A 14439-nucleotide genomic window follows, 5' to 3' on the forward strand; every position below is an offset into this window, starting at 1 on the left:
GAAGAGAGTGAAATCATGTTGTTGATGGTTGAAGACATTATTGTCAGGGTTCGGGTTAAGTCTGAATCATGTGAAAACGCTGCAGCCACTGTAATGGAGCCCCACTCTCTGCCGCGTCCACTGCGACGACTGCGCGTCGTTGATGACCGCGTCTGATATTGATTGACTGCCACTGCACCACCAAGACAACGAAAGACATGGATTTGGGGTGACATCCAACCACATTAATTCACAAAAAAATGGCTGGTCCATCACGACCCCCCGAAAAGAAGCAGGCTTCAATCTCGAGCTTCTTCACCCCACGAAATACCAGTCCCTTGGTCAACCTCAGCCAGAACGCCACCAAGAAGGCACCTCCAGCAACCGAGTCCAAACCATCCAAGCCTTCGACATCATCGACAAGGAAACGACCAGAACCCCCAAAAGACGACGACGAAAGCGAAGATGATGCCCCCAGAGGCGCCAAACGGCGCAAGTCCAATGGCCCATCATCAGCAACAAAGGATACCGAAGACGCCGTTGCCTCCTTGACGCTGTCCTCCTCCTCCCGAACAGAACGGTACGCTCTTAACGCGAGCCGGCCCTTCCAAGACGGAGAAGAGAACGAGGAAGATGCCGCTGAACGCAAAAAGAAAGAAGAACTCCACCGAAAGTTCGTCAAGAAGCTCGGTCATCCCGATAGCATGTTCAACTACAGGCGACGAGACACCGAGTCTGCTGCTGCTGCCGAAGGCGAAGGTGGCGAGGACGGCGAAGACGACGCAGAAGAGGAACCAGCACCCAAGGCTGCCACCAAAAAGAAGGGGGCTAAGACGGGCAAGCTCACTCCCATGGAGCTACAGTTCCTAGAAATAAAAAGGAAACACATGGATACACTCTTGATCGTCGAGGTCGGGTACAAATTCCGCTTCTTTGGCGAAGACGCCCGCATAGCGGCCAGGGAGCTGAGCATCGTCTGTATACCGGGCAAGTTCCGATACGATGAACACCCTTCCGAAGCCCATCTCGACCGCTTTGCGTCCGCCAGCATACCCGTACACCGTCTACCTGTTCATGTTAAGCGTCTCGTCGCCGCTGGTCACAAGGTCGGAGTGGTCCGGCAGATCGAGACGGCTGCTTTGAAAAAGGCTGGAGATAACCGCAATGCTCCCTTCGTCCGGAAGCTCACCAATGTCTACACCAAGGGCACCTATATCGATGAGACAGGCGAGCTGGATCAGCCAGGCGAGACGACGGGTGCTTCCTCTGGTGGTTACTTGCTTTGTCTGACAGAGACTCCGGCCAAGGGCATGGGAACCGACGAAAAGGTCAATGTCGGCATCATTGCCGTTCAACCAGCCACCGGCGACATCATCTACGACGAGTTCGAAGACGGCTTCATGCGGCGGGAAATCGAGACTCGACTACTCCACATATCTCCTTGCGAGTTCCTCATCGTCGGCGATCTCAGCAAAGCCACAGACAAGCTCATCCAACATCTCTCCGGCAGCAGCACCAATGTGTTTGGCGACAAGAGCCGTGTCGAAAGAATTCCCAAGAGCAAGACCATGGCAGCCGAGGCCTACTCGCACGTCACGGATTTTTACGCCGGCAAAGCCAAGGACAGCGATGAGCGCTCGGCCGCCTTGCTCGACAAGGTGTTAAAACTGCCAGAAGCCGTCATAATCTGTCTCTCAGCCATGATCATCCACCTGACCGAATACGGCCTGCAGCACATCTTCGGCTTGACCAAATACTTCCAATCCTTCAGCACGCGGCAGCACATGCTCATCAACGGCACCACGCTCGAGTCCCTCGAAGTATACCGTAACGCCACCGACCATTCCGAGAAGGGCTCTCTTCTTTGGGCCCTCGACAAGACCCACACCCGTTTCGGCCAGCGTCTTCTCCGAAAATGGATCGGCCGTCCCCTCCTCGACCAGCAACGCCTAGAAGAGCGCGTCTCCGCGGTCGAAGAACTTCTAAACAACCAGTCCACCGCCAAGGTCGACAAACTAGTGGGTATGCTCAAGTCCATCAAAGCCGACCTCGAGCGCAGCTTGATCAGGATCTACTACGGCAAATGCACCCGGCCCGAACTTCTCTCGACGTTACAAACCCTTCAAAAGATCTCCCTCGAATACGCTCGCGTCATATCCCCTTCCGACACGGGCTTCGCCTCCCCGTTGCTCACCTCCGCCATCATGACCCTGCCATCCATCAGCCCGATCGTCACCGCCCACCTCTCCAAAATTAACGCCGAAGCCGCCCGCAAAGACGACAAGTATGCCTTCTTTCTCGAACAGCACGAGACCGACGCCATCTCCGAACACAAACTTGGCATAGCAGCCGTGGAACAAGACCTCGACGAGCACCGCTCCGAAGCCGCCAAGGAGCTGGGCAAGAAGGTTCCCGTCAACTACGTGACCGTGGCCGGAATCGAGTACCTGATCGAAGTGGCCAACACGGATTTGAAGCGCGTTCCAGCCTCGTGGGCAAAGATTTCCGGAACGAAAAAGGTGTCCAGGTTCCACACGCCCACGGTACTGAGACTAATAGCAGAACGTGATCAACACAAAGAAAGTCTGGCTTCAGCCTGCGATCAAGCCTTTGCTGATCTCCTGGCTCAAATAGCAGGGGAATACCAACCCCTCCGCGACGCCGTCTCTTCTTTATCAACGCTTGACTGTCTTTTATCCTTGAGCACCGTCGCTGCGTCACCGGGGTATTCCAAACCTACCTTCCTACCATCTTCCCACCCATCTTTCTTGTCGATAACCGAAGGCCGCCACCCAATTGCCGAACACCTGCTCCCAAATGGTTACATACCTTTTACCATGTCTCTCGGCACCCCATCCTCTTCCTCCTCCTCCTCGTCAGGCTCAATCTCAGCCCAAGCCCAACTAATAACCGGCCCCAACATGGGCGGTAAATCCTCATACGTGCGCGCCGTCGCTCTTCTCGTACTACTCGCCCAAATCGGCTCCTTCGTTCCAGCAACATGCATGACCCTAACCCTCTCAGACGCCATTTTCACCAGAATGGGAGCCCGCGATAACCTTTTTAAAGGCGAATCGACATTCATGGTCGAAGTATCCGAGACCGCATCGATCCTAAGACAAGCTACGCCGCGAAGTCTGGTGGTGCTCGATGAGCTGGGACGCGGGACGAGTACCCATGATGGAGCGGCGATTGCGGGCGCGGTGCTGGAGTATGTGGCGAGAGATGTGGGGTGTTTGATGTTGTTTATTACGCATTATCAGGACTTGGCGAGGGTTGCTGAGGGGATTGTGCTAGATGAGGAGGTACAAGGAAAGAAAATAAGGGCGGTGGACTGTGTGCATATGCGGTTTGCTAGTAATAAGGGCCCTAAGGGGGAGGAGGCGGATGACGATGATGATGGTGGGGATATCATGGAGGTTGATGGCGCCGAAGGAGAGGGCGACGGGGACAGAGCGGATGAAGACGAGGAAATCACCTTCCTGTATGACCTCGCTCCAGGTGTGGCGCATCGGTCTTATGGACTCAATGTTGCTAGGCTGGCCAGAATACCAAGGAAGGTGTTGGAGGTTGCGGCGAAAAAGTCGAGGGAGTTGGAGGAAGTGGTGAGGGCGAGGAGGGTTAAGGGGGCGGTGGGGTTGTTGGGGGATGTTTTGAAGGGTGATGGAAGTAGAAGTGGTGATGATGATGGAGAGAAGTTGGAGCAGTTGTTGGGGTTGGTTGAGCAGTTGTAGTTGTAGTTGAAGTTACAAGGCCGTATCATGACATGACATGCCATGAAAGGTCCATCAAGATCAATTAGATGTATAAACACCATGATGATGTATAACAGAACAACATGACTGACGCTCGAAAGCAGATGAAGCAAAGGAAGAAAGAGAGAACATGAATTATCCCGTCGGCCGGCAGGCATTCATCCATCCACCAGGGGCATCCAGCAGAGTGTGAAGCGTAAGGTAGGTATACCGCGTGAGGCTGGAAACCATCTCGGCATTACCGAGTTCCATACCAACATATATCAATCCACACATTAGACCACATCCTAGTGAAAAACAAAAACAAAACCTCCCTAACACACACACCACACACAACCTTTACTCACACTTAAACGGACTACCCTTCAAGAGCTTGCCCAAATCCTCATCCACCATGCCATATGCGGGGTTACGTTCCCAGATAGGCGGCATCTGGAGGAAGGAATCGGCCCTCATCCTCATCCTCATTCTCGTTTGCACCGCTGAACCAGCGAATCGATCCAGCATATCTCCCCCATTGTCTCTTTTTCTCTTGAGCCTAGCGGTGCGTACGGGAGGACATGCCGGGTGTTTAATCTCTCCCCTCTCGATTTTGCCTACAACGCTCGAGAGGTCTTGGTGAAGTGTGTCGAGGATACCATCTCTGCGCCAGACAGGCCTATCTTTTTGTTGAAAGACGATGGCAGTGCCGTCACCGCTTTCGAGCTTGTCCGGGCCCCTCCACCATTCCGCGACATAGTCAGCGAGCTTATGAGCCAGGACGCAGCACCTTGGCAGCCACCGGAGCTTGATCTCGCAGTTCCATTCATCGGCGAGATAGTGGGATTGCCAGACTATGACACGTACAAGTGGCATAGACATGGCATCGCCATCGGTCATCTCCATGTCAGCAGAGATGGGAGGTCTAGCGATCCGGTTGATAACATCTTTGCTGTCGGAGAAAATGGTAACCGACGCTCCGGAAGACGGGTTTTGGCGCTTGGCCACGGCAATGGCAGTCTCGAGCCCCTGTGATATAGCCGCCAACTCGGCGTGGCGGGAGGAGTATACACGGTGCGATATCCAGGATCGGATGTTGAACTCCCGTCTTCCCAAAGCGTCCTCCGGAATATTGAGCTCAAGGGGCGTGTTGCTGTTATTGTCCCAGGCTTCACCATTCTGGCCATGGTCAAACTCGTCATCTCCCCGGCTGTGGTACGGGTTGCGAAAAACCACGCCGTAATCGCCGCGGGAAAACGTATCGCGCTCCTCCTCTTCTCTAGGCTTGTGCAAGCTCCGGTAGGACCCGTCAACAAACAGGTTAAACTGAGGCCTTCCACTCACCATCAAGGGGCTCTTTGTGCCTCCCGGGCAATCTTTCCCGCCCTCCCATTCTTCCTCGTGGTGATGATGATCTCGCCGCAAAAGGCACGAGTTCTCGTCCCGCCACAGAAGAATCCGTACATCACCACTGGGTAATGGAGACCTGCCTCCACGACGTGGAATGCTCGCTAGCTCATCGCTTTCATCTTCAAAGGTCGCTTGAACATTCGAAGGCGGGGTATTCGGGGAGAGGGTTGATGCATCGGCGTCACTTGGCGATGCCTCTCGAAGGGGAGCAGCCGGATTTGGCAATGCTTCCTGAGGGGTAGCAGAAGGAGGAGCAGGAGCAAGAGTAGTGGGCGCCTCGCTAACACTTGCGATAGCTTCATCGAGGGCCGTTGCTTGCACGACCTCGGAATCAACAACCACGAAGCTGGCTTGGTCCTCAACTCTGGGACGCTTCTCTTGATGACCATCAAGGTCCTCGGGTGCAAAACTCGGACTTGGGGCTCCCTTTGGGGTCGTTATCTTGGAAGCTTGGAGATTCGAACTCCGTGGGCTGGAAATCTGAAACAAAAACATGCCACACGTTAGCAATCTGGCCATGAAAGGCAGCTGTACTTGAAGTGAGCATTTTCTGGCCCTGCCGTGCATGATGATACTTGCGATGAGGGGCAAAGATTCGGATATACCGTTGAGTGCTAGTGAACCTCTGATTCCTGACTCCGCGGGAATCTGAAATTGCCAACGAGCAGGCAAAAGATTTGAAGCGGTGAAGAAGCGCAAAAAGACTGGAGAATGAGCCGGCGAGCGAAGCTGATTTGATGAGCAAGTTGGTAGATTACTGGGTGAATGAGGCGAGGCGCAGAGAAAGGAAAAGGAAGCGACCGTACTTGCACAACTGAAAAAGAAGGGAAAAAATTATGGCGTGGCAGAGAACACTTCCAGATAGCCAGGCCACATCATTGACGAGGCGAATAAACAAGTAAGAAAGGAGCGTGGTGGGAAATCTGCGTCTTTGGCGACGACAGCACATCAGCTCGTATTGTAGTTGGAAAATACGGTCAACAGCTCTCACCACCCGATTACCAAACACCACGTATAATTGCCAGTCTCCAAGCACCGTCTCGATCACGCACTTATAGTCAACAAAACGAGGAGGATCACGAGGCACACTGCAAATGGGATCATATCCTGCGAGGAGGGTATATGTGAAAATGCATGCAAGACAGCCAGCCCCATAAAGGACTGGTAAGTGCTGTTAGTGAAAGACAGGCAGCGAAAAACAAGAAAAAAAGGTGAAAAAAGACAGAAAAATAATGCGCTGGTGAACCCAATGGCCACCTCTCGGGGTCGAACCTGAGCCCTTCTCTCCCGCTGCATATCCTTCCCCTACCTTTGGTTAGAGGCCAACGTCACAAGATGTGCTACCACTACACCATGGAGCCATTGGGTTCACCAGATACGGTTGTTGTTGAATACCGTGTAAGGAAGGAGTGCTTATATGCCCAGTGTCACAGTGTGCCTTCCTTTTCCGAACTGCTGGTCGGTGCCGCTCGCTCCCTTCTAGACATCCTGTTTCGCAACTTACAACTTAGCATTCATCAAAACCACTTCGCTTATCTCATTGCTTCCATTTTCGTTATTGGGTGTTCAGGCGAGCGAGCCCTCTTTGCAAACTCCCCCCTTTTATTCCCTGCTCCCACATCATCTTCTTTCGCCACGCCTCCTGCAATTCTTCTAGGTTCTCCGTTCAGTTCCATTCACTGAACTCCGTCTCAGTCTGTGCACTGTTGGCGAGTTCTAAGCCCGCCCGCGCGCCGAGCAGCCGCAAATCTTGAGGTTATTCGCATCGCATTCATTACCCACGTATCCACAAAAGCAGTCGCTACATAGCCTTTCTGAGAAAGCAGATTTGAAGGTTCTTGAACTATACCGAGGAGTACCCGGTGTCTGTTATGTTGTTTATGGTGTTACAAGCACATCGTGCAGGAGATATTTGGGGAAAAAATGATTTGGACTAATGTTTCATTTACAGAAAAGATGTAAAAAGACTGAGAGTACAGATGACTCCCCGAAAGTAAAAGGTGCCCTGGTGTGGTTCGAAACAAGGAAACCATACTGCTTGCTGCTTATACGAGTGAGTATCGCTTTAAATATTGCAGAGTGACAGATGGGCGTCCATCTCGGCGACATCCGGTGAGGTGGGTTTGTTAGAACTGAGAACAAAAACTGTGATTAGAGTAGTTGGAAAACGATTGGAAGAACAATCACAATCATGTCCAAATAAAGTTTTGAGGTTTCACTGTGACAGATCATCCGATCCGAGTTCCGACCAAAACTCCTCCAAATCCAGGCGCTCTCCTATCGCACCTTCCCTTTTCGGCACTAAGCCAACAGTGACTGACACGGCTACCACGAAGCAAGGAGCTCCCATAACAGCAGCATTACAAGTACAAATCACGTGGCATATTCACACGGGCATAGTCTCGTTATAGAACCACAATCATCCAACTCTATTAACGAGCTACAGACTGTGGTCCCATGCGCCTCGCGGTGCGGTAACTATGACTCCCCAACGAGTGATAATACCCATTTATAAGATTCACCTCTGGTTACAACTATAATCATACACTCATCAGTCTCGGGCCTGTCCACCTGGCTTGAGTGTTGCCGAGAAGCTTTCCGTCTCAGAACGTCTATCCTCGGTCTTTTGATCCCACTCAGATGCGCCTTAAAGTCCCGAACACCATGAGAATAGAGATAGGTAAAACAAATCATCCGCCCGCCATGCAGTATAAGGTAAAGATGCGAGAGTAACTCCCAACCAAGTATAAGAACAAAAAGTGTGTTTCCCTTGGGATCCCGAAACAAATGCAGATACGATATCAAACACCATAGAGTCAGTTTAAGAACTTTTTTCTGTCCCACGCATAAACACAAAAACATAACAACAGCCATCTCAAGACGTCCAAGTCACTCCTCCAACTGGGGTATTTTTAGGTTTGTCATAACGTCAACATCACGGTTTCTTGGCGTTTGTAGGACTGCTATTCCTCAAACATCACAGTCGGAGGCTGGGCGCTCGAGATTTGGATCAGCTGGGTACGGGCTGGCATACGAGCTTGAGTAAGGCATGGCAGTCGACATGCTCCTGACCATTTGATTGATTGGCTGGAAAGCCGAAGTGTTGGGAGCCCTGGGAGACTCGCCCCCATAGCCACTGTAGTTGAACGATTGCATGTAGGAAGGCCTGCCTGAAATGCTCAATGGATTAAGTCCGCTGTAATTGGGGTGTTGCTGCGAAGAGAAAAATCCATTGCTGGGGAGACCGCTTGGAAGACCGCTGTTGGACAGACCGTTGCTGGGGAGGCCGGAATAAGAGTTCGCCATGTTGTCCCGCTGCGAGAAGTACGACAGCTGTGGACCGTTCAGATTCTTGGGACCAGAAGATCCAAGCTGGCCGTTGGAAGGCAGAGGTCCGTTTGAAGAAAGCGCCTTTAGCGCTGGGCGGTGGCGAAGCTCGAAGCTAGAAACATGTCGGTTAGCAAAGGCCACTCAATCACACACTCGCGACGACTTACAAAGACCCCATGGGGCTGCCATTGTGGTCTAGAGCGATCAAGAATTAGCTTGACGGTCCACAAGAATAGGTTGGACCTCAAGTGACTCACGAGGACTGCGCTGCGGGGGGTCATGGAACACATCATAGCTTTCCATACCTCCATGGCTGTGGCCGGAGACCTGGCTAATGCCCTCATCTTGGTCAATGGACATGGTATCCTCGCGGGTGGACTTGGTCTTTGCGACTGTCTTGGTCCTGGCAGAAGAGCGAGTAGCACGAGGCTTTGCGTTAGCCAAGGTGGAAGCGCGACGGTTGCGCTTCTTCTTGTGGTTGTCGGCCTCCTCCAGCTCACGGTCCTGTCGTGAGACATGTTAGCAAATGGAAACCAGAAATGCGCGACCAACGGAGACGACGTACCGGACTGCCCTCATAGATCGAGGGGCTGGCGTAAACATCGCGCTCACGCTGCAAAGTCCAATCTCCGTTGTAGATTACCTCATTCCGCTCGATAGTTGTTGAAGCCTCCTCCATCAGCTTCAAGACAGACTCGTCCTTGCGTTGGTTGCGCTTCCGCTTTTGTTGCTCGTTGGCAGAGTCGAAGAGGCCCATGCCGGGATAGCGAATCCCCTTGAGCTTGCTGGACTCGTCGTCGTCGTCGTCAAACTCCGTAATTTCAGACGTGACTTCAGAGGAGGGAAGGATGCTGTCCGAAGTCGCAGTCTCGGAAGGCCACCTAGCGTACTTGCCCGCAAACTCCTGCATGTTGTTGTCTGGTGTATCCAGGGCAGAAAAGTCAGAGCGCATGCGCTTCATAACGGGTGTTTGAAAACCGGGAGGGTCCAAGTATCCGTGACCGTGGCGCAAATTGTGAAATTGGAGGGACGCGTTGTTCGGGTCGGTAATCCAGTGGGTCAACACGGGTGTGCGGTCCAGCTGCTCGCCAACCGGCTCGTTTTTGACCAAGTCATCCCGATTCTGAAAAGCCTTGGGCTTATTCTGTAGGGGGGTTATTGTTCAGTGGCGTCCCTCGGAGGGGGGATTGGCAGAAAAGCAGTGACCACTTACACCTGTGCCGGCCGGCCGGCCACGCTTTGCCGGTCTTTTGTTTTCCTTTGCTTCAAGCCGTTCAATAAGAAGCCCCTTGATGCCACTGGTTTCCTCCCATCTGAGGTATTGCTGCAACGTCTCCCTCGACTCATCATCCTTACCTGACCGCAATTCGGTCTTGAAGCGGTAGGACAGATGACTCTTGGACGAGCAATGTGTGAGTAGGTGGGAGACATCGGAAAAGACTGGTTGTTTAGGGCAGATGGTGCACTTGAGTGGGATCGAAGTAGGGTCGTACTTCGTCTCCTCCATATCCATGTCCATTGGCGCGACGGCGGCCATTGTCTAGCAAGTGTAAGTCAATAACAGGACGGCATTGTTATTGTGCATGGTTGCAACAAGGTAGTAACTCACTGCCGGGGTTGACCGGGGAGGTCGGTGTTGAGTTGACTGCAGGATCAAGTCGAACTTGGGAACAAAGTTGTTTGACTGCAATGACTCCGCCGGCAGTAAGGGGAAGACGAGTGTTTTGAACGAAGGATGGGCAGGCAAGACTTTGAGGTATTTGTGTGCGTGTGTGTGTGGGACTGTCGGTAGTGTTGATTCAAGGAGTTCCTGACGAGTGATGCATAAGGCGTAGAGCAGTGGCGTGTTGAAGGCGTCGGTCTCCGTCGGGGGATATAGATGAAGTTTGTAGGCTGTCTGCTGGATGGAAGTCCCAATGATGGAAGCTGGACACTCGTGTAGCCCGAGACAGAACTGTACGGTGATTAGGCCGGATCCAGGAGCCTAGCAAGCACGAGTCTCCAAGAAAGTGAAGGCAGTGGTGATGGCGATGTTGGTGTTGTTGACAGGGTCCATCACATGCATCTCTACGAAGAAGGGATCCGGGAAAAAGTCCTGGCGGGTCAGAGTGAACGAAGAAGGGAAGAAAGGAGGAAGTACAGATTCTTCCGTTAATAATGGACTGGAAGATGTCAACTCCCAAGGTCGTCTCTGGTGACGCGATTGGAGGACAGAGGGACCGTCAATTCGTAGAGGTTGGCGAGAGGAAGGAACTTCCGCGACGAGCAGACAGATGATGTCGAGGGAAGGCTGATGGTTAGAGAGAGGAAGAACTTTGGAGGACAGAGAATTTGCAGAAAGGAGAAAAGTGCAACAGCCACTCCTGCTCAGCCTGCCGAGGGCACAAGAAGAACCCTCATCAAGGGCACACACAATGGAAAGAAGGGTGGGCCACGAATCTGAGGACAACTTGAGGAAGGTACGATGCGACTTGTGGGTGGTTTGGTGCCCGGGTGTCTGTCAGTGGACGAGGAAGGTGGGTGAGTTCGTCAGACTGGGAAGGAACGAGGAGGACCCAGGATCACGGATTCGGAGGGGTCAGGCTGGAAGGTGCCCGGTACCGTAACGTAAGTATCGTAGTTGCCGGAGGCAGTCGCGGAAAAGATTGTTCACTGTTCGGCTCCGAAAGATGTCCAGATAGCCTGAAATATCTGACATCAGTTTGCTTTGTTTTTGAGTTCGTTGATGGCAAAGTGTCCTTATGAACCAAGGCCATCCCATGGCGGTTTGTCTTGCACCCCATCGCGGTAACGTAACAAACGGGCAACTTCGACATCCAGTCACCAATTGTCCAATGGTGGCGGCCAAGTGCGAGACGGGTAGCTGCAGTGACAGGTAATTACCGTGAAATAATCAGCAAGATCAACATGTTGCAACATCGTGGAATACTCTGTGCGCATTGGGTTGAAGGTTAGAGAGGTTTCTAGTCCTGACAAAGAGAACTGAATCTCTTAATTGCCAAAGGTATTCTAGAACCTCATCGGTGGAATGGCATTGTTAGCACCTGGGTCACGCAAATATGAGAATAGATAGACAATGACAAGGTGAACACAACAGAACGAAGAAGTAACGTTTGCAAGAGGATGGACCGTGACAACAAGACAATGTGCAGTGGTTCAAGCGAAAGAAGATTGATTGTATTAAAGGAACACTATGAAAATGGAAATGTCTCCGACCTAACCATGTTGGTTGGCGTTGCAAAAGCTCACCCAAGCAACAATAATGCAGTAGGAGTACTCGCCGGTACTAGAAATGAATCACAAACCCACTGAAGGGAAGTAACAGCACTCCTAGCCCACACGAGCAATGGGTTAATCTTCTCCCGCCTTGTATCCTGCCGACGCCCGGTGTGCGTGTCGGAAGGTTATTAGATGGCAGGAGGTAGTTGTGTGTTTGTATCAAGTGAATGATGATGATGGGGGTAGATATAAGAACTTGTCATCGTACCGTATTCCGACAACAGCACCACACCACATCCTTTCCCTTCAACGACCCAGGACACGCTTGATGGTCGACTTGGGCAAGCAATACACCTCGTCAACCGGCTCCAAGCCCGGGTACTCCAGCAAGCTCAAGCCCGCAATGCCAAAGCAGGTGTGCCAGACATCCACCATGTCGCCAGGCCTGTCCGAGATGCCGCCCTTCTCCATGTCTTGCGAGCTCAGGATGAAGTTGGTGAGCTTCTCCTTGTCGATCCAGTGCGTCTTGCCAATCATTTCCAGACTGCTCAGCACCCACCAGCTGTAGCACACGTCCTCCTTCTTCTCTGGGCGACCGTTCAAGCCACCGCCGGCGATCTGCCTCTCACTCAACCACCGACCCAGGCGATCAACGTCAATGAGCTCCTTGCGGCCGGCAATAGTGAGGGCAGCCACGCAGGTGAAGATCTGGCCAGAATGGGACTCGGCACCAGGGCTGACACCGTAGCCGCCGTCCAAGTTGGCGCATGCAGCAACGTGGTCAACAGCCTTGTCAACATCGACGAGGTTGAGGAGGCCAAGAAGGGAAAGGGCATTGAAGGCGCCGTAGAGGAAGCGAGTGTCTTCCTCACCCCACTCATCACCCGCAAACGTGCCGGTCTGACGGTCCTGGAGGTTGGCGATATCTGCAGTGGAAAGGGTGAATGTCAGTACATGCCGAGGGGGTTTACCTGGATATAAATGATGGCGACGCACACTTTCCGACCTGCGCCTTGCCTCGGCCACGCGTCTCGAGGTCATCAAAGGCGTCGACCATGGCGAGGATCTGCACGGCACTGACGGTGGACAACATGTGGGCGTCATGACCCGGTGCCGCTCCGAAGCCGCCGTTCTCGTGCTGGCACGACAGCACAAAGTCGATGGTCTCGGCACGCGGGAGGGCCTCGGGGTGGCCGAGGAGGTACAGAGCGGTCAAGCCCCAGTAGAGGCCATTGAGACGCAGATGCTCCGTCAACCAGTAGTCATACTCGTCCTTTCTAGAGTCGAGACTCTGGATGTACTTAACGTGGGCTGAGGTTGCGAGCTGCAGCTCTTGTGGGAGAGAAGTGAAGTTTTGTGTCATGTTTTGAGAATTTGCGGGTTTTATGGTGGCCGGTGGAAGCTTTGGATGGATCGGGCTGGAGGAATCAAGAACCGCGGGGCTTTGGAAGTCGGAGGTCGGAGCTACGATTCAACGAGCTCAGCCTCCATTGACCACGGTACCCCACCATGGCGGGGACGTTGAAATCTTACGTAATCAGTGCTCGGCAGGCAGCCACCATTTAAGACGCTTTGCCAAGAGATGCCTTGTTGTGCTTTTGCAGGAGAAAACGAGCAATGACAATTCTCAGAAATCCCACGAAATCCCACGAAATCCCACGAATTCGTCACCCATCTCTTGACGTTGCCAGATGCCCGAATGTGGGATACACGTATTTGCGGGGGTCAGGTTGATCTTGGATCTCTGTCGCGACTACGGATCAGGTAAATGAGCTTCATCTCAATGAATGTCGTGATCTTTTTTTAAATGAAGAGCTGATAGGTTGGGCAGCAGTGGTACCTCTAGCAACCTAATACAGTGCACCGGCGCTGAAGATGAGCAGATGAGATACGAACGGCCATCGTCTTGTGATAGGGATGATGACGATTCTGTCTCCATCCAAATTGAATCTCAGCCTTCCACTTGGACATTGCCGCAAGCCTGATGAGGCGTGATGATTTTGTTTTTCCATGGAAACAGCTGGTTGAGATACGCAATCACCAGATAGGTGTTTGGATTGTTTTTCATGATGTGCTGAGTATCGACAGTTCCCACTACTGGAAGATGACGAATCTGGCCGGCGCTTCGGATCAGTGTTACAGGGCGATTTGGTACCATATCTCGAAGCGATGCAGTGTCCATCAACATCAACATCAATGACTGGCGCAAGTGCGCAACAACGTCCGTCCATCCAGCCTCTTTCCACGTCGTCAAATCGGAAAAAAGAAATCTGATTCAATGTTACGAGATCTGTCTGGCCAGGGTAAGTGCTGCAGCAGCTTCTTAGTCCTTGCAGCAGATCACGGTCTCGTGCAATCATTGATTCGAGACACCAAGCATTCAGTGACGCCGGGTCTTGGCTTTGGTGTTTTGGACTTTTTGCAAGTTGCAACGTGGACTGCCCAGGTCGAATCTTGCCGTTATGCAATCTGTGTCACTTCCAGGGAACCTGAGGTCGTGAGGTGGTGGCTGAAACCAAGGACCAGTCCTCTGGTAAAAGGCCTAGATTTGACCATGTTTCGACGGCGATTGTTTGCTCTTTGATTCATGGATTCAATACCGACTCGTCACATAACTCAACAAATTTGGAGGGAAAAAAAGAAGTTGCAGTGAGAAGCGCTGGAAGCAACGTTGAAGTCCCGAAGCCGTCCCGTCGAATTGGAGACAGCGCTTGTCACGGAAGAGATGGCCGTCGTCAGCCAAGTGGGACGAGAGAGGCATGAGAGA

The 14439-nt window shown here is 52.4% G+C and overlaps 4 protein-coding genes across 4 annotated transcripts; 1 reads left to right on the forward strand and 3 right to left on the reverse strand.

Moving 5' to 3' along the window:
* Positions 1–239: 239 nt before the first annotated feature.
* Positions 240–3713, forward strand: SMAC4_08039 (uncharacterized protein; the record flags this gene model as incomplete). The annotated part of the gene is made up of 1 exon (XM_003347424.1): positions 240–3713. One exon carries the CDS (start codon positions 240–242, stop codon positions 3711–3713), a length of 3474 nt encoding a protein of 1157 aa, XP_003347472.1.
* Positions 3714–4073: 360 nt separating this feature from the next.
* Positions 4074–5690, reverse strand: SMAC4_08040 (uncharacterized protein; the record flags this gene model as incomplete). The annotated part of the gene is made up of 3 exons (XM_003347425.2): positions 4074–4272; positions 4335–5603; positions 5658–5690. The coding sequence occupies 3 exons, from the start codon at positions 5688–5690 to the stop codon at positions 4144–4146; spliced, it is 1431 nt and encodes a 476-aa protein (XP_003347473.2). The 3' UTR covers positions 4074–4143.
* Positions 5691–7371: 1681 nt separating this feature from the next.
* Positions 7372–10556, reverse strand: SMAC4_08041 (uncharacterized protein). Its single transcript, XM_066090731.1, has 6 exons — positions 10063–10556; positions 9667–9993; positions 9019–9597; positions 8711–8957; positions 8621–8648; positions 7372–8565 (listed from the first exon to the last, which is right to left on the reverse strand). Exons 2-6 carry the CDS (start codon positions 9988–9990, stop codon positions 8094–8096), a joined length of 1650 nt encoding a protein of 549 aa, XP_065945465.1. The 5' UTR covers positions 9991–9993; positions 10063–10556; the 3' UTR covers positions 7372–8093.
* A 1055-nt stretch (positions 10557–11611) lies between these two features.
* SMAC4_08042 (uncharacterized protein) lies at positions 11612–13280 on the reverse strand. The gene is made up of 2 exons (XM_003347427.2): positions 12669–13280; positions 11612–12598 (listed from the first exon to the last, which is right to left on the reverse strand). Exons 1-2 carry the CDS (start codon positions 13033–13035, stop codon positions 11979–11981), a joined length of 987 nt encoding a protein of 328 aa, XP_003347475.1. The 5' UTR covers positions 13036–13280; the 3' UTR covers positions 11612–11978.
* Between the last annotated feature and the right edge of the window lie 1159 nt (positions 13281–14439).

The sequence above is a fragment of the Sordaria macrospora genome, chromosome 1 (assembly GCF_033870435.1).
Source record: "Sordaria macrospora chromosome 1, complete sequence".
NCBI lineage: Eukaryota > Fungi > Ascomycota > Sordariomycetes > Sordariales > Sordariaceae > Sordaria > Sordaria macrospora.